Here is a 19,382-nt window from a genome sequence, read left to right as displayed (position 1 = left end):
TGATGAAGACAAAATGAATATGAATTATGATTTTAGAGACTCCAATGCGGGGTTTAGAACCACCACATTCCAAAAATAGATATGAGGAATTTTGATGGCAAGGATACGATAACATGAATACTACATATGGAGCAATATTTCGATCTACATGATGTGCAGCACACACAAAAGGTACGCATTGCATCTTTATATTTAGAACCCAATCAATTTGTATGGCATCAATGGCTTTGTTCTCATAAACCACTCGTCACTTGGTCATTTTTTACGGAGGAAATTACAGCACATTATGAGGATACAAAGAGAGACACCTTCTTTAACCAATCAATAAGTCTCAAACCAAAGGGTTCAATAGCGGAGCACATTGAGGGCTTCCAAAAATTGAATATCAAGGTAACTGATATTCTAGAGGAGCATATGATTGATTTCTTCATAGGGAATTTAAAGGATAACATCAAACATGAGGTTCTCCTTTAGGAATTTGATTCATTGGAGAAGGCATTCAAGGTGGCAAGAAAAGTCGAAAGCACAATTATGGCAACAAGGAAGTCTACCACTCACAACTATAAATATGGAAGTGTTATTGCTCCTAGCCTTCCACAACCTACAAGGTTGACACCACAATAATTGGAGGAAAAAAGAGCAAAAGGGATTTGTTACAGTTGTGATATAAATACACTAAAGGTCATAAGTGTGCTGAGAAGAAATTATTTTACATAGATTGTGAAGAGAAGGAAGAAAATGAACAAAAAATATCAAAAGAAGAGGACATACGCCAAGAACCGACCCCAGATAAAGAAGAAATGAATCCAATCATATATTGTAAGGCATTGGTGGGAATTACCACTCCTTAAATTCTCAAGATTGAAGGATATATCAAGAAGAAAAATGTAATAATGTTGATTTATTCGGGTAGTACCCATAATTTTATTCATTGTAAGATAACCAAGGAATTAAATTGTTTTCTATATCCAACACCATAGTGTCAAGTGATGGTTGCAAATGGAGGAACTATAAGTTGCTCTAGAAAGTGCCATAATATCAAACTAACCATGGGGGAATATGCATTGAATAGTCCAATGCTTTCAATTCCAATGGGTAATGTTGATGTTGTACTAGGAGTCCAATGGTTACAATCTTTGGGGACGATAGCTTTTATTTTTCAAGAACTTTTCTTGAAGTTTTTTTGGGAAGGAAAGGAAAATGAATTAAGGGGTATCATAGTGAAGCCAAGGAAGATAATCAACTCTAATGGCATGACAAAGCTTTTGAAGAAAGAACAATGGGGCATAATTGCAAAATTATGCTCACTAGAGGTTCAAACATTGAAATCATCTATTTCTCCAGATCTCCAAAAAGTCTTGGACAATCATTTCAATGCATTTGAGACTCCTAACGACCTCCCACCTATTCATGATTATGATCATGCTATTCACTTGATTCCAGGAAGTGTTCCTCCAAACATTAGGCCTTATAGATATCCTTATGCCCAAAAGAGTGAAATTGAACGTATGGTGGCAGAAATGCTAGAGGCCGGTATAATTCAACCTAATCAAAGTTCTTTCCCTGCTCCAGTGGTACACAAGAAGGATGGATCATGGCATATGTGTTTGGATTATAAGGAGCTCGACAAGCTCATTATTAAAGATAAATTTCCCATTCTTGTCATTGATGAATTATTAGATGAATTACATGGAGAAATTTACTTCACCAAGCATGATCTTCGTTCAGGATATCATCAAATTAGAATGAAAACTTGGAGACATTTTGAAAACAACATTGAGAACTCATGAAGGTCATTATGAATTTTTGGTCATGCCCTTTGGCCTTACTAATGCATCTCCCACATTTCAAGGTTTGATGAATTCCGTTTTCAAACCCTTTCTTAGAAAATTTGTGTTAGTATTTTTTGATGATATACTAATCTACAACAAGTCTTGGAATGATCATGTTCAACATGTTGACACGGTACTCAAACTATTGGAGGAGAAACAATTATTTGAAAAAACCTCCAAATGTTTCTTTAGAATATAAGAGGTGGAATATGTGGGTCATATTGTATCTCATGAGGGTGTTAAGGTAGACCCTAAAAAAATTAAAGCCATTAAGGAATGGAAAATCCTTCAAGGATTTCTTGGGTTGACAGGGTATTATCGCAAGTTTGTTAAGAATTATGGGAGAATCGTAACTCCTCTAACAACATTACTGAAGAAATATGCATTTACTTGGAATCGAGAAGCAACTAAGGCCTTTGAACATCTTAAAGGGGCAATGCGCTAAGCACCGGTCTTAGTTACACCAGACTTCATAAAAATCTTTATTGTGGAATGTGATGCCTCAAGAAATGGAATTGGTTTTGTTTTAATGCAAGAAGGAAGACGCATTGCTTTTGAAAGTCATCTATTCAAGGGAAAGTATTTACACAAGCCTATTTATGAGCAGGAAATGTTGGAAATACTACATGCACAAAAACAATGGCAACTTTACCTAATGGGAAGACACTTCAAGGTAAAAACATATCAAGATAGTCTTAAATACTTTTTATAACAAATATTATCTTCAAAAGAGTAGCATAAATGGGTCACCAAGAAGTTGGGTTGTGACTTTGAAATCATCTACAAAAAAGGGAAGCAAAATGTTGTTGCGGATGCACTCTCAAGAAAGAATGAGGATACAAAAGCATTGCTTTGTGCCATTTATATTATCCAACCTGATTTCTTAATTGAAGCAAGGGATGAATGGGAGAATGATGAAGATGTGTGAACACTCATTTAAAAGTTGCAACAAAATCCTTGTACATATGATACATTTATCTGGAAAAATAAGTCATTGTGGTACAAAGATCGCTTATATCTTTGTAGGGATTCCCAACTCAAACAAAATATTCTTTTGGAATTGCACACCTCCCCCTTAGGAGGGCACTCAGGATTTTTAAAAACTTACCACAAGGTCAAGATGGAATTTTTTGGGATCGCCTTAAATCTGATATTCATAAAGTTGTGGTGGAATGCTTGGTTTGCCAACAAAATAAAGTTAAGACAATTAAGACTCGGGTCCATTGCAACCTTTAGCCATTCCAAGTTAGCATTGGGAGGAGGTCTCAATGGATTTTATCATAGGTTTACCCAAGTCTAAAGGAAAGAGTGCCATCATGGTGGTAGTTGATAAACTTACTAAGTATGCACACTTTTGTGTATTATCTTATCCTTTTAAAGTTGGTACAATTGCTACTGCATTTATGGAAACAATCCAAAAGCTACAGGGAAACCCAAAGATTATTGTAAGTGACAGAGATCCCATTTTCACTAGAAACTTTTAGACGAAATTATTTTCTAGTCTTGGTACTCAACTAGTTCATAGTTCATCTTACCATCTTGAATCTGATGGGAAAACTGAGATATTGAAAAAATGTTTGGAAGGATATCTTCATTGCTTTGTATTTGATAATCAAACACAATGGGTCAAGTGGTTACCTTTGGTTGAATGGTGGTATAACAATTCCTTCCATACTGCAACAAAAATGACCCCATTTATGGCACTTTATGGATATCATACATCGTCCATCGCATCATCTTTAAGAGAAAATTCTAAGGTTCAAGCAATGGAAGATCACATCAAGCATCAACAACACGTTCTCCAACTCTTAAAGGATAACCTCACTTTGGGGCAGAATCGAATGAAACAACAAGCTGATCAACATTGCATAAAATAATTTTTGATGTAGCCGACTAGGTATTTTTTCGGCTACAACCATATAAACAAATGTCCCTCAAGCAAGCTAAGAAGGATAATTAATTATCGCCCAAGTACTATGGTCCTTACAAGGTGTTGCAAAATATTGGTATTATGACATAGAAATTGAAGTTGCCTACGTCTTCCTGAGTACACCCATTTTTCCATGTTTCATGCGTAAAGAAGGTTAATGGCGACAAGCTCCCAGTTCAAATAGTATTGCTAGAACTTGACGAAGAAGAAAAAATAATATTGGAGCTTAAAGCAGTCACGAAAACAATAACCTGACAACTACGAAATTGATCAATTTCGTAGTATCTCATTAAGTGGAAGAACTTACCCACTGAATATTCCACATGGGAGGATGAGAATTTTATACAGAAGCATCTAGAACTACTCAAGCATTGAGAAAAACACTTTTTTTGAAGGAGAGGGGCATGTTAAGTCCCTATAATACTAGTGTAGCCCTTTTATTGTGATTGTTAGTGTAGCCCCTATTGTTATTGTTGTGCCCATGTAGCCCCCTTGTTATTGTTGTGCCCCATAGAAGCCCATTATTGTTATTGTTATGTCCTTACATTATTATTGTTATGTAGGCTCTAATTATATTGTGACCCCTTAGACTCCTATATATATTAAGGAGGTCTTGTCATTTGTATCATCCAAGAATTGTTCATTTATGTGATGTAAAAGGAGGTCGCCCCTTCAAACAGGCTTATTTTGAAGTCGTTGATCTATTTCTCCTTCTATTTTGTGATTTGGTTACATAATAGGCAACTCCTTCCTTGATATCCAAAGTTGACTAGGGATGCGTCAAATCCTTCCTTGAATGATCAAGCCCTATTACTCGTATCGCTCGGAGACCCTGCTTCACTGCATGTCAATCACCCTTCACTCCATGTCGATCACTGCTTCACTAAATGGATGACCTTCACTGCATGTTGATCACCCTTCACTACATGCCAATCACTACCCCCTACTAAATGTTGCATGTCGATGAAATTCATTTCTGCATGCCGCTCACCTCCACTACCAATGTGAACACTGCATGCGAGGTTAATTTGAGAGTCAAGAGGAATCAAATCTCTAGAGGTACAAACCTTTCCAAAGGGGCTGATTTGTTATTTACTTACTTCATGGGTTGAATGACTTTCTGAGATCGAGAATGTTGAGTCGAGTTTATTCTTATTTGCTGAGCCGAGTTCATTTGATAGGCTGAGTTTGCTCGTGGGGATGCAGTTCTTTTTTTGAGGGTCGATATCTTGAAGGCCGAATTAGTCCAACTACTTTTCAGAGTTGTGTTTCAAGTTCTCAAACTATTATTTGGCATCTAAAACTGTGATGTTCCTTTTTCTGGTGTTCCTTATGGCATGGTTAGGATGGACTTTCAGGGTTAGAGGCAGATGGGTCACAGGTGCAAGTTTACATAATCAAGAGGCCCACAGGATTTTGGAGATGTTTCTTGGCGTTTTTATGAGTTCCAATGGCATTCGCTTGGTATATTGCATCATCTGCACAGTTTTCCTTTCATTCCATTGCATTCTAACAACTTTCAAAAAACAAAGTTATTAGTGGGTCTGGCTCAATTAATTACACTTAAGGGTGGCATTTTGGGAGGAATACTTGACAGAACACCTTAGTGTAATAGCTCGTTGGAAGAACAAGAATACTATAGGATGGGATGGTTAGTAGTGAGTTTCAGTGGCCTGAGGAGGCATGATGGCTAATTTACCATTTTTCTTCATTAAAAAAAATATTTTAATTAAAAAAAATAGGGAATATGCTCAATGATTAAAATAATAATAAAATAGGAGCTTCTAGAGGGGTCCACCAGATCTATTAAAAAGGAGGAGGAGGCCATTAGAGGACATCTTGGATTTGATATTTCTTTAGTATGAGAGGTTGAGAACCCAATTCTCTACTTCATTGGTAGCCCCAGGATAGAAACCCTTGGGTGATTTAGAGAGATTAGGCGAGAACCCATCTCCCGTTGGTGAATTCATCCAGGATTCATAGGATAATCTCAGTAGTGGCAGTTCAATTTAGTTTTGGAGGGTCGATTTAAGCATTGGAGCATATCAATTTTGGAGACCATATTATCTATCTAAGCTATTTTAGTTGTATCATCATGTACACTCTTTCAATTATTTATTATAATGAAAGATAAGATTATTTCTGCTCATTGTGTTATTGAATTGCATGCACCCTATTGGTTATGTTTTATACGCATTTTTCTGTTAAATGAATGGTATTTTATGGAAAAATTCTGGGTGAGTTAGATTTTGGCAAAATTAGTCAAAAACCCCGTTTGGAATATCACAGTGGTATCAAAATTGGTGTTCCTTCCTGTTCCAGTCTAAGGGTTTCATTTGCAGATTGTTTGAGGGTTTTATTTCAAAAGTGCCAAATTTTAATGGCCAAAATCATCATTTTGTTGCAGAAAAAAATCATAAAAGACAAAGCAAATATTAATTATTAGAAAAACAACATCCAAATATTTTCCTTGCGGTGGCCTAAGCCAAATGTTTGTTTCGTGAAGACATGAATTTTTTTTTTAAGGGTCCAAGCTGAAATTTTCATATAAATAGGTGAATGTTATGCGAGACCCACTTATTTTATGAGGCCAAGGTCATATTCTTTTTTTTTTTTTTTTTGTAAGCTTCGGTAGGACCCACTCATTTTCCACTTTTTTTACAACCTCGCAGGATTCGAACTTGGGTGGGGGGTGTGAAAGCCATCCGCCCCAGCCATTACATCATGCACGTCATGTGGGAGGCCAAGGTCATATTCTTATAAAAGGGGCAAATGTTATTATTTGGACTAATCCTTTATTAAAGTGACCAAAGCGGAATTTTGACCAAGGCGGGGACCAAATATTGTTTGGTCGAATCATTTAACAAAGGCAGAAAAGAAGTTATTTTGTTGGGACCAATTACTGTCAATGGAGGTTTAATTTTGAGAGGTCGTGAAGGAAAACTGAAATTCCCCAAGATCGATTTGAACGAGAAGCAGAGAGGTTTTTTACGAAGACCGAATCGACTATTTTAACCAGGTCGCCTTTCTTTTCCAAGAATTGAGCCGCACTGTTGTTTATGGTTGTTTATCAAGGAAGGACCGTGAGCGGATTTTGGCACATTATTGCATAAGTACGGTCGTAAACATTATAAAGAAGTATCGGCTTCACTTCAAAGTCGAAATTTTGTGGGCACACCTCAAGCCAGGGGGATCTTTCTCAGTGTTGAAGCTCAATTAATCGCCAAACAAATGATCTGGAGGGAAGATTTTCAAAAATAAGAATTTCGTGAGGAAGTCACAGCGGTCATAATGAGAATTTCGTGAGGAAGTCACAGCAGTCACAATAATCTTGGATAAATTATTCCAGCACTAATTGATTCGCGTTAGCTAGGCCGCGAGTTACTTTGTGGAAAAGATGGATAGAGCTGAATATAAACTCTCACGTCGGCAATTTCGAAATTTCGAATGAGCCAGAGATCTCATAAATTAAAGTTGTGATCAAGTTGTGGCTTAAATTACCTAGCTGACATGCTTCAATGTGTTTTGCGTTGGTTAGAAATTCGTGGAAAGTTGTTCTTGGTGGTTCGAATATGCTTCCATTAGTTGACTGGACGAGCTCTATCTAGAAGGAATCGAACCACTGTTTATAAAAGGGGTCCGAAATTCTTGTTTGACAGGCTGCTGGCCGCTTATACTTGTGTTAATCACATTTTGGGCGTGAAGGGACAGACATCTCTACCATATTAGAGCGGTGGTAACCTTCTTGGAGCCGGACAAGCTTGGGTGTTGGGATAGCAGAGGCTCTCCCACTCAAAAAGCCACTACATAAGCACGCATTGAGTCTCTTGTCACAGGCTGAAGGGCAGCGTACAAAAGCATATCTCTTCCCTGACTAGGGGCCAAAAACCATCCACAGACCTGAACTTCATTTAATGAACAACCTGTGGAAATTTCAGGGAGTTAAAAGGCTTGTATAGCCTGTACAATTGTGAAGGAAGGGGGAGACTCTAAATCCACTAAACGACACCGTCTGGAGTAGCCTGCAAGTACTGTATCTTTTAGAGATTGTGCGGGACAACGTACAACAATGTTATGGTACAGTTTGCAGCGTGGCTATTTTTCCCTGCAATATTTTTGAAATTCAACCAAGTTTTTTCCACAAATATTTTTGAAATTCAACCAATTTGTATTGAGTCATTCTTTAACACCATTAAGTCCGTCCATAGAAGAGACATAATGAACATTGCACTAAAATTGGAGAAGATGAGAATCTTAAGAGCTAAATACCTACTATCAACTATTAACTATTAATTGCTCCAAGCATTCATACTCTATTTTCTCAAAATGCAGATTACAATCCTGATGATGGATTCACTTAATTAGTCCAAAACCTTAGTTATTAAATGATAACAGGTTTTTTCCACAAATATTTAGGAAGCAGTATCTTCCTATTTGTTAGCAGCGAACGTATACCAAGAACCAAGTTATAACTTTTGCTATGTATTTCTCTTAATTATTGAGCGCGGTTATCCTATATGAATGACCATGATATCTTTGTCATGAAATTCTGAATTAAAATATCAGTTGTTATTTGAAGCTAGTTATTTCATATAGAGTTCATTGTGGGTTTACCATAAACATATCCCAAACCTAAAAATTGTTGAAATCTTGAAATCTTAAGGGAAGAGAATTTTACAATCAACAAGTTGTTTGCTAAAACATTTCATTGAGAAATACAACAAACTCAGAAAATTTCTTCAAATTTGAGGGGACTTTGCAATGTTGTCTACTACTAGGTTGGAGAAGAGGACAATTTTTTTTTTACCACTGGATATTTGCATTGGTCATATAATTAGTGAAATCTGACCAGTCTTGAGTCTTGAGCGACCATGATTATCCCTCCTCATTGCACGATTATGTTGTAAGTCAGAAGAGTGTCAATCAAAACATCTTGATCATCTTGATGAACTTGCCATACTAAACATGGATGAGACCTTTCTAAACCCCTTAATAAACTAATAATGGAAATCAAAAAATCAATAGGCCCTTTCGAAAGGGGCTCGATGCCATTCTTCCAAGAGACGTGTAGGAGGGGCAGGAAATAGGACACAAGGTTTTTTTCTCTTGGGACAAATTTAAAACACATGAGACTCACATGGAAAGTCTTTTTCAAACTTGATGCACTCCCTTCCAAAGTGAACCAATTTGAGGGAAATAAACTAATTTGGTCTCTAAAACTAGCCATGCTTACTGTTATACAACACAAGTTCTTAGAGGAACCTTGTGAAAGGGTTATACTTCTAGTTGCACAGTTGCATAATGTCTCAGTAAGAGGTTGACCACACCTATACCTCCTTATAATGATGATGTTATGAGGAGAGTTTTCACCTTGATAGTAGAGACATTTCAGGACTTGGATAACACCGTGGGCCTTACCTTTGGGAAAAAGCTCCAGCGTTTAGAAGATATGTCCAAGCTCCGAACCTATGACATCATGTTTGATCTAGAGTGTGATGACTTGATTTTTCAAATGTTCCATTACTCTTTCAGCATTAAGGAACATCATCTAGACAAGGTCAAAGCACACATGCAGTCCATCTTGTCTTCAGTTGTGGGAGACCATGATGTCATCTGCAAGAAGTTACAGTCTAAGTTATTGCCCATTTTGAGAAAGGAACAGATGGTCTTGCTCGCTACTTATGAGCTAGTCGAAAGGCTGGTTGAGCAGAATATTATACTGTTCTGGAAACAATGTAGATCAAGGAGGAGCTACTCAGGATTGGTGGACCATGTCACAAGAATGAGTTAAGGCGGAAGGGTCTTTGCTTCAGTAGAATATTACACTGTTCTGGAAACAGTGTAGATCAGGGAGGAGCTACTCAGGATTGGTGGACCATGTAGCAAGAATGAGTTAAGGTGAAAGGGTCTTTGCTTCACTTGCAAAGAACCTTGGCCCCTAGCCACTCATGCAAGATTGACACGGAGGAGATGGTAGAGGTAGATTAGGAGGAGATTCCTTTCGACTTTTTGGTTGAGGATTATTTTTTTTAGTTGAGTCCACGGGATCTTATGGGGATGCCTTTGAGGAGCATGAGCAATCACGTGGAGTTGATGACAGTAGGCCAAACATGCATCCATGTGTGGTAGAGGAGTATTGATTGTTACCATGAGGGAAGGAGATCATGGAGCAAATGAGCAATTGATGTTTCAACATAGAGAGCACATAGAGGAGCATGAGTCAAATGATATACACCATGTGCATGATGGGCCATTTTTGGATAGTCAGCGAGTGGCTCATGTTGAGCCCATGATGGAGAATGAGTAGACATCCTTGGGGCCAACCATTGGAGAGGAGAAGGAAGATGTGCTGGCAACCACCAGGGAGGCAATATTTGCATATACTGGTCATCAGGAGGCGTTGGGACTTGACATAACAATTTTGCAAGTGATGGGTGGGCCAATGGAGCATGGACTTTCTGTTCAGATGAGGGAGACTCTTTTGGAGATAGTGGTGCATCCATCCTTGGGTCTACCCATTGACAAGGTGCAGGTAGATGCAATTGCAACTAGAAAAGGTGCAGTGTTTCCAAGCAACATCCCTCTCCAGGAGTACATAGACAGAGCATGCAACACAATTTGGCCACTTGTACCCATTACAGGGAGACGCGCAGGGTTTTCTCGATGGATATTATTAATTGACCATATAGAGTTGCATGAGTTTGGCATGGTGCAACATAGAAGACTTATCCTAGATACAGGTGCCCATGCATTCGATCCCTCCCATAGGATGGATTGGCGAGAGAACATGAGTTGGTACCCTATTGATGGAGTATCATTTTTAGTCAGGAGCATTATACTGCAAGAGCTCTTAGTTGTGAGGGATACTACATGCTCCAAGTTGGAAGCAGGATGTAGCCTGACCACTCATCAATATTTCAACACAATATCAACATGGTGAGATTAACCTTGGTCTATGCCAAGGGTTGGATTGGAGAGAGGTGATGAGTTGGTACACAATGGATGGAGTAACACTGATGGTTGGAGTTATAGCACAACATGAGCCATGGAGCATTGATACTTGTTCTTGGTGGCATTGGGATCCAGGAGGATTGGTTGATGACAGGTCCAGCCAGAGATTGGTCTGGGATTCCGGCATTGAGGGGTCCCTTCATGATGGGTTAACACAGAGGCATACCATCACCTATTGGTTTGCATGGGATATGGGCATTGGGTATCAATTACATTGGGCCACCAAACTGGTCCACAAGCTTGGATTGCTTGAGGGCAAGTAATCTTGGGGTGGGAGGATTTGTGATATTCCTTTTTTCTGGTGTTCCTTATGGCATGGTTAGGATGGACTTTTAGGGTTAGAAGTAGATGGGTCACAAGTGCAAGTTTACGTCATCAGCGGGCCCATGGGCTTTTGGAGATGTTTCATGGAGTTTTTATGAGGTCCGATGGCATTGGCTTGGTATATTCCATCATCCACACAATTTGCCTTTCGTTCCGTTGCATTCTGGCAACTTTCAAAAAACAGAGTTATTAATGGGTCTGACTCAATTAATTACACTTAAGGTGGTGTTTGGAGAGGAATATTTAACATAACACCTTAGTGTAATAGTTTGTTGGAACCAAAACAAGAATATCTACAGGATGGGATGGTTAGAAGTGAGTTTCAGTGCCCTGAGGAGACATGGTGGCTAATTTACAATTTTCCCTCATTAAAAATATATTTTAATCAAAATAAAAAGGGGGAAATGTGCTCAATGATTAAAATAATAATAAAATAGGAGCTTCTAGAGGGGTCCATCACATCTATAAAAATGAGGAGCCCATTAGAGGACACATTGGATTTGATATTTCTTCAGTATGAAAGGTTGATACCTGATTCTCTACTTCATTGATAGCCCCAAGGCAAAAAACCATTTAGAGAGATTGGGCGAGCACCCATCTCCCCTTTGTGAATTCATCTAGAATTCACAAGGGATCTCAATAATGGCAATTCAGTTTTGGAGGATTGGTTTCAGCGTTGGAGCATACCAGTTTTGGAGACCAAATTATCTATCTTAGCTATCCTAGTTGTATCATCATGTACACTCTTTCGGTTATTTATTATAATGAAAGGTGAGATTGTTTATGCTCATTGTGTTATTTCAACTATACCAATTGTATCATCATGTACACTCTTTCAATTATTTATTATAATGAAAGGTGAGATTATTTATGCTCATTGCGTTATTGAACTGCATGCACTCTATTAGTTATGTTTTACATGACAATCTGTTACATGAATGGTATTTTATGGAAAAATTCTGGATGACTTAGATTTCCTCAAAATTAATCAAAAACCTCGTTTGGATATTACAAAAATGGTTTGCTCTAAATTAATGAAATTTTGGAAATGATTATTAGATTTCTATTAAAATGGTGTTTCATTTAACACACGAAGTGTTTGAATAAATATTTGTTCACAAACTGTTTGATATAATGTGTCCAAGAGAAATTTAATAAATTTTAAAAATTATGCTAGCATATTTTAGCTAAGAAATATTACATAATAGTAATAAATCAATTTACATTAACCTGATAAATAGTGAAAAACCAGTTTGCATTAGCATAATAACTGTCCCCACAATTATAATAAGTTTTCTCACTCGGTAAAAATCTACATATATATTTTTATGATCTACACACCATGGAGATCGATAAAGGCATGTACACCATTTCGTTCATTTAAGTAAATAAGAAATTGCCACTTAAGTAATTTAATCATAAAATGAAACCGTGTGTCATCTTTCGCTCTATTGAACTTGAATAAGCGCATTAGTTCTGGTACGAAAATTAAGAACGATGATATAAATCCACAGCAAAGTTGTTGGGAAGTGTGTAAACTTGCATTTACATCAGATACAATTGACAGCTAGGCAGGTTTAAAATGTTGACAGACTTGTAGCTTTTGCTCCTTTGTTGAATTTGAGCTTTTATAGCTCAAACTTCTTGCAGCTGTGAAAATTGAACCTCGAACCGTAAGCGTAACATTGTAAATGGAAGTTGCTGAGGAAGTCGCGGAAACTGAAGCTGAATCGCAGGTCAACTCGCATTGCTTGTGGCGCAGACATCATTTTTCACTATAACTATTATTAATTTTCTATTTCGATTTTGTTGTTTCAGCAATGTGTAGCTTTTCCTTTTCTTGAAATTTCGATTTTTTTTTTTCCTTTTCAATTTGCATCTTAACGATAGAATTTTAGTCTTAGTTTGTAAATTTTTCTTTGGAAGATCGCATGCGATGGTTGTTTTTCTTTAATTAGTCTGCGGAGTAAATTTATGAAACTGATCACACGGAGAGCATTTATTTTCAGTCTTAGTTTGTAAATTTTTCTTTGGAAGAGCGCATGCGATGGTTGTTTTTCTTTAATTAGTCTGCGGAGTAAATTTATGAAACTGATCACACGGAGAGCATTTATTTTCTTCAATTAATTTGTGTTTCTTTAATCAGTCTGTGGAATAGAATTTATGAAACTGAACACGGAGAGCATTTCTTTTGTAACATATATAAAGATACGCCATATTAGTGGACTTGTATATTAAATTTTGTAAAGAAGAGCGTTCTTATTGGACGAATTTAGGTACAAATGCAGCAGAATAAAATGATGCACCTTAAGTTTATTTAAAAGTATAGGGGAGGGAAATCCGCCTTAAGTTTATGATGAAATTTGGTGAAGATGAGAAATCAGCTTCAAATTTATGCAGAAATATAAGAGAGGAGCATTCCTGTGTTCATATATGCTAAATGAGGAATTGTCTCGAATTTACCTATATATACATATGGCGTCAAAATATAACAGTCTGCACATTTATGTAGAAAAAAAATTAACCTGATTCAAATTTCACACTATGGGAAAGAGGAATCCGCTTAGATAAATACAGCGGTGAGGACTACTGCTTGTTGAATTTCTCCATAGGTAAAGTTTGTACTGGAAAATTATTGAAGAAATTTGACAAAATAGAGATTTCTGTTGAAGTGCATGTAGCTGAAATGGAATAAATGGACGATGGAATCATATCATTTATGTCTCGATTCTCAAATGAAATAAAATATTAAGACTTTCCAGCCATTTAGTATGCGATTAATAATTCTCACACTTCCTCTAATGGTCTGGATTTGGAAAGGAAATAGATAATTTAATTTGACACGGCGACGTTCGTACCTCTCTAAAATTGAATAGTTACCAGCGTAAAGATACAGATGACTAAATGTAGTTTTCACATCTCAAATGAAATAAAATATTAAGACTTTCCAGCCATTTAGCATGCGATTAATAATTCTCACACTTCGTCCAATGGTCTAGATTTGGAAAGGAAATATAGAATAATTTAATTTGACACGGTGACGTTCGTACCTCCCTAAAATTGAATAGTTATGATACAGATGACTAAATGTAGTTTCCACATCTAAAATTTAGGGTAGACAATTGGTTAAGTAGAGAGAGTTCTTTTATGATTTGTAATGTTATGGTTAGTCATCAAAATTGAAATTTGAGTCATTTTAATTCAAATATATATATATTTAAATTTAAAAATAAAATAAAATAAAATAATTATATAAAATATTTAAATAATATAAATTTATACAAAAATTTACACATGAAAAAATTAAATCCCTCACAACTTATATTCCATCAGTGTTTAAAATAGATCTATATTCATTTATATTATTCCAGAATCCTACAGTGTTTCCTTGTCTAAAGTGAGCTGCTGTAGCCTGTACGGCAATTTGTAACCCCTGAAAAATCTAAGAAACAGCAGTATCAGAAATTCGGTTTAGCGTAACAACCACCCATCGAATACTAGGGTGTAAAAATATACTAAAAGGAGGCTCGGCATTCGGATCCACTCTGCACGCATACCTTTCTCTTACAGTCATCGGTTATTTTGGCCCTTTAAAATATCTCTGACCTCGGATGAACTATGGTCGAGAGGAAGTTGCAACGTGGATAGGAATACCTACAAATAAGGTGCTGCGAAAAGTTAGATTATCCTCGAAGAAATAACAAGTCAACTTGGTCTTTGGTTGACTAGCTGATGATGATGATTAAGGTTATGTTGGACCAATATGGATTATCAGGGTTTGAGAAGGTAGGAAGTTTCTTTAACATATAATTTTTTTATTTATTTTTGAAGAGAATCATATCACCATGGTTTCAAGAAGGTTAGTAGTATGACATATATTATGAAAATTAGAAAGAATTTGATTATAAGATGGGCAATTTAAGAGAAAGTACTTTTCATCTTCAGTCTTCTCAGTATCACTTCTGAGCTTCTCGGGCGATCACTCATGCTCTGATACCATGTGAAAATTTTGAAATTGAAATCTTACTGCAGCGACTGGAAGTTTTTTTTTTAATTGTTGATTATTTTAACCATTTCGCTGCTACGACAAATATCAAATAAATCACACTGCGACCTTCACAAATAAAATATTGCAGAAATAATAGCGCTGGAAACTAAGAAAATACTAGCACACACACAAAAATGACATTGTTATTTGTGGACAATTGTCCCCGGAAAAACCCAACTCAGGAAAACCGGTTTAGCAGCTGAGGATTTTACTATTATGCATAAGTGAAATCTAAGTACAATAATCTGGATGCCAAATCTGGCAATCCTACAGAGAAAAATACTGGCAAAAATCTAGTGAGGTATTTTCCTCACCCCACAGGGAAATTTAACACTGAACACTGACCTTTGAAACCCTTTACGAATTGCCCATGCGTCACCCTTTGCGTGGGCTCTGCCAGGCACAAAATCGTACGGCGTGGATCTCACACTGAGCTGCCTCTTTTGCTTGCCACTGACTCTGGAAACGTTCCTCCCGACCTCTGTGAAATTCTTTTGCCACCAGAACTTTGAAACTACTTCCCGAATCTGCAAATTGAACTGCCTATTAGAGGCTACTGCGCTGCCCCTGCGTCAGCCTCACTGTGGCTCTTCTGCCTCTCTGCAAATGCACTCGCTGGATCTGGAAATCTTCCTCCAGCCTCACTGTCCCTGCCCCTCATTCACTGCTTCGATTTCTAGCTATCCTGCAGCTGAATGATGCTACTATGGAAATCGATTTGCCAAGGAAATCGAACTTCTGGTCTTCTAGTGTGTCTTCTCCAAGTGCCCATCAAATTCCTCTTATAATCCACTATTGGAGCACCAATGACCAAGATTAAAATTTAATCAATGTCTAGGATTATCTTGGAGTCGATCCGCGTGAGTTTCTAGATGATTTGGTGTGTCTTCTCCAAGTGCCCATCGAATTCCTTTTATAATCCACTATTGGAGCACCAACGACCAAGATTAAAATTTAATCAATGTCTAGGATTATCTTGGAGTCGATCCATGTGAGTTTCTAGATGATTTACACCCTGACTTAATTAATTTTGATTAATTAACCATATTACCTAAGTTTAGACTAGGGAAATATTTAAAAACTGGTTAATAATGTAATTAAGTCATTTCTAGGTGGAATTTCCAGAAACGATTTCTCGTTTTGGAGATCTCATGTATTCTAGCCTCTCCACCAAATTTTTTGGCTAGAACATATCCGATGTTACAAAAACTAACATTGTTTTTACTCTTGTCATAGTTGAATGTTAGCACTTTGATCAGGCCTATGCAAGAGAGGGCCTTATTTGTTAAGCAAGGATTTGTGACTCATCAGCAACCACCTATACAATAACCCCTAGATCTAGCCATTGTGCTTCATAGGTTGTTCTTCAGTGACATTGAACAACATTAAAGCCTCATAACATTGGGGGAGACCCCTCTGGTCCAAGGGCCAACTTGGACCTAAAGTGGTTGAGTTGGTTTCTTGCCGTAGTTTCCAGCCAATAAATTGCCTTCAAGAAACATATACAACAACTGATGTTCTCATGACCTCCCCGTTCGAGTTCATGATTCGTGCACTCTACTGAGAGCTCATGTCCCAGTTGGAGCCAATTGTTACACACCCCCAGTGGGTGACCCCTATAGGAGAAATTTTCTCCTAGATTTGTCTTCAGCGAATAGCCAATAGCCCCTTGCAGCCCCCTGATAGCTCGATTTGCTACTATTTTCTGCTCCTTGAGCTAGCCATTGTGTGCCCTTGCTCATCTGTAATGATCGTATGTTTGAAGGTGTGCCATCCAACCTCGAAGGCATGATTTTTCATTATGTAATTGGGTGTTTATTCTTGCTTTTCTTGGGCACATTGGGCATGGATTAGTGGGGGGATTTTCCGGAAAGAAAAGACTTTGACTATACTCTTGTTCCCTTACCTCAACTTTGGGGTTAATTCTGAATCCTGGTCCCGTGAGATCTCCTTTATTGGCTACAAGCTTTAGGAGTGGCACTACATGGGAAATTCTGATTTTGTTTGTGTGGTCCCACTTCCTAATACCATATATTTCACTCCCCTCCGCTCATTACAAGCCCATTTTCACATTTTCCTTATTTAGGTCCACATTTGTCCATGGGTCCATAAGGTGTTAGCCTACCCTTCCCCTAGTTCACATCTTGGGTTGGGCCTAGAATGATGCCCCGAAGGTTGATGTAGCTAAAAGAAAAAACATAATATGGCCACATACAACAAGAAATGTACCACAAAATGCAAAATATGGTTTGGACAATAAAATTTAGCGTGTGGGCAAAATCCAAACATGAGCTCTACTGACTATCCCTATGGCCATCACTCTAGTTCCTAGGACCCCTATGAGTGCCCCCTGCATCATTAAGGAACCCATGATTGTCCCAACCCTTGGTGGGCGATGAACTGCCCCACCTAAAAGGGGTATTCACGGCTATATTGTACGCATTATGCTTTGATCCCCTTGAGCCCCGAGCAATAAAATGAAGAAAAATCAATAAAATGCACAAGGCATATGAAGAAGGGTGGAAAAACAAAGGCTGTGGTAACTCATGTACCGCAATTGCTCCATCCTACATTCATACACCTAAGGTGTGGGCTTCCCTCATCATAGCTACCTTGTACCATGGCATGTGGCTTAGAACCTCCCACCTTGCCCCCACTCCATTCCATCACTATTTCACATGACACCTGTCATTTGATGGATGTATCGTGGACCTGTCATTCCCTTAGAGGTTGAAACCACCAAATAGGGTCCTTAATTAACCTCTTTTGTCAAGAAAGGAAACACCAGTACCTGTTCAAAGCCCATTTGGAAGGGCATGCCACTATGAAGTGTCCATTTCTGCCCTTGGTTAGCAAGCTTATTTACTTGATTGCACTAATGAATTATTGTACTGGAAGGTGAGGAGATGCAATGGATCTTAAATAAGATTGCAGATGGGTTTTCATCTTGGACTTGGTCTTCTTATACAGGGTCCAAGCCCTTCAGAGGGTCATAATGGCACTTGTAGGGTGGGTGTTGAGAGCTATGGGCTTCCAACCATGCATGGCATTGATAACCACACCACAGGCTTCTTCAACACCACCACATTGCTTGTTCCTGCCCTAGTTATACAAAGATGATGATACACTTGGACCATGCCCACACATTCACTCAACACTTGGCAGCTGATCCACGACCTAGAGGAGGTTTTGTCTCTCCCGGGGAGACATGGGAGGGCATGTGTCATCTTCTAGCGTGCATTGATGGAGCATTGACATGATCTTGAGCCATTTGGAGACCCATGAGACCCATTTGGAGCCAACAAAGCCCAAATTAGGGTTTGAAGAGGTTTTGCAGCATTTAGAGGGCATCCCCCTCTTATCCATTATCTTTGAGGCCCTCACTCTTATTTTTGGCACATGAGGCCTCAACGCTACCTTTCTTGGCCTCCACGTTAGCTTAGTGTGGCCCTTAGAAGGCTAATTCGACTTAATTTATGAGCTATCATTCTTAGCTTGTAACCATGGGTGGGTTACTAGACATTTTAGGCATTGGAAGGGATCCTTCTTTCATTTTTGAACTCATATGGCATGTATAAATAAGAGAGGGCTACACTCTCTCAAATCATCACACTTTGGATCTTCAATCTCTCTCTAAAAGAATTCAGACCTGCAGTTATAGGACGAAATTGGATGTTATTGATGAACTATGATGTTTGGATAATTTCGCTATCATTCTTGGAGCTTTTATTTGGCAATTTTGTGGATGGATATATTCTTCTTTGTCTTGTAAGTGCTATTTGATGTTATATTTCTGATTTGGTGAATGTCTAATGCATGGAATATTTTCTCATGGTGATTAATGTGCCCTAATTAATGCGAATTATTTGAAGCATTGAAAACTATTGGAAATTTTTGCATGTGTTACTCATTAGACAATGAATGAATGAATGTTCCTAGAGGATTGATTGCATTTGCATCCTTGAAACTCCACAACAAGTGTCATCGAAGTATAAAATCTAGAAGTCGTTTTGTTGTTGCTTCCATCTAGGGTAGCGAAATTCCTTCTAGGTCTCCTTGAAGAGGGAGTTGCCATTTCTTGGTTTATCTTGACTCCATTTCTCCCAATAGGCAAGCATTGGGTCCTAGATCCTTGGTGATCACATTATACTTGAAAAATCATTCTTCTTTCACCTTTCCTTCACCTCTTTTCTCATCCCCTTAAGGATAAGGAGGCCTCCCTAGGGCTTGGTACGAA

At 38.0% G+C, this 19,382-nt stretch overlaps 1 protein-coding gene across 4 annotated transcripts in view; it reads left to right on the top strand.

The window, feature by feature from the left end:
• Nucleotides 1–12,568: 12,568 nt before the first annotated feature.
• Nucleotides 12,569–19,382, top strand: part of MSH5 (MUTS-homolog 5) — a 490,172-nt gene continuing 483,358 nt past the window's right edge. For 3 of the 4 annotated variants that reach the window (XM_089456523.1, XM_089456524.1, XM_089456521.1), the window contains exon 1: nt 14,480–14,883. In XM_089456523.1, coding sequence (XP_089312649.1) covers nt 14,830–14,883 — 54 coding nt within the window. In that variant the 5' untranslated portion in view covers nt 14,480–14,829. Of the gene's footprint in view, nt 12,834–14,479; nt 14,884–19,382 lie in introns of those variants that run through there. The other variant, XM_089456522.1, reaches the window with a different exon arrangement.

The sequence above is a fragment of the Pinus tabuliformis genome, chromosome 7 (assembly GCF_031772625.1).
Source record: "Pinus tabuliformis cultivar Carrire ecotype Pingquan chromosome 7, CPIR1, whole genome shotgun sequence".
Classification (NCBI taxonomy): Eukaryota; Viridiplantae; Streptophyta; class Pinopsida; order Pinales; family Pinaceae; genus Pinus; species Pinus tabuliformis.
This window is presented reverse-complemented; position numbering and strand designations above follow the sequence as displayed.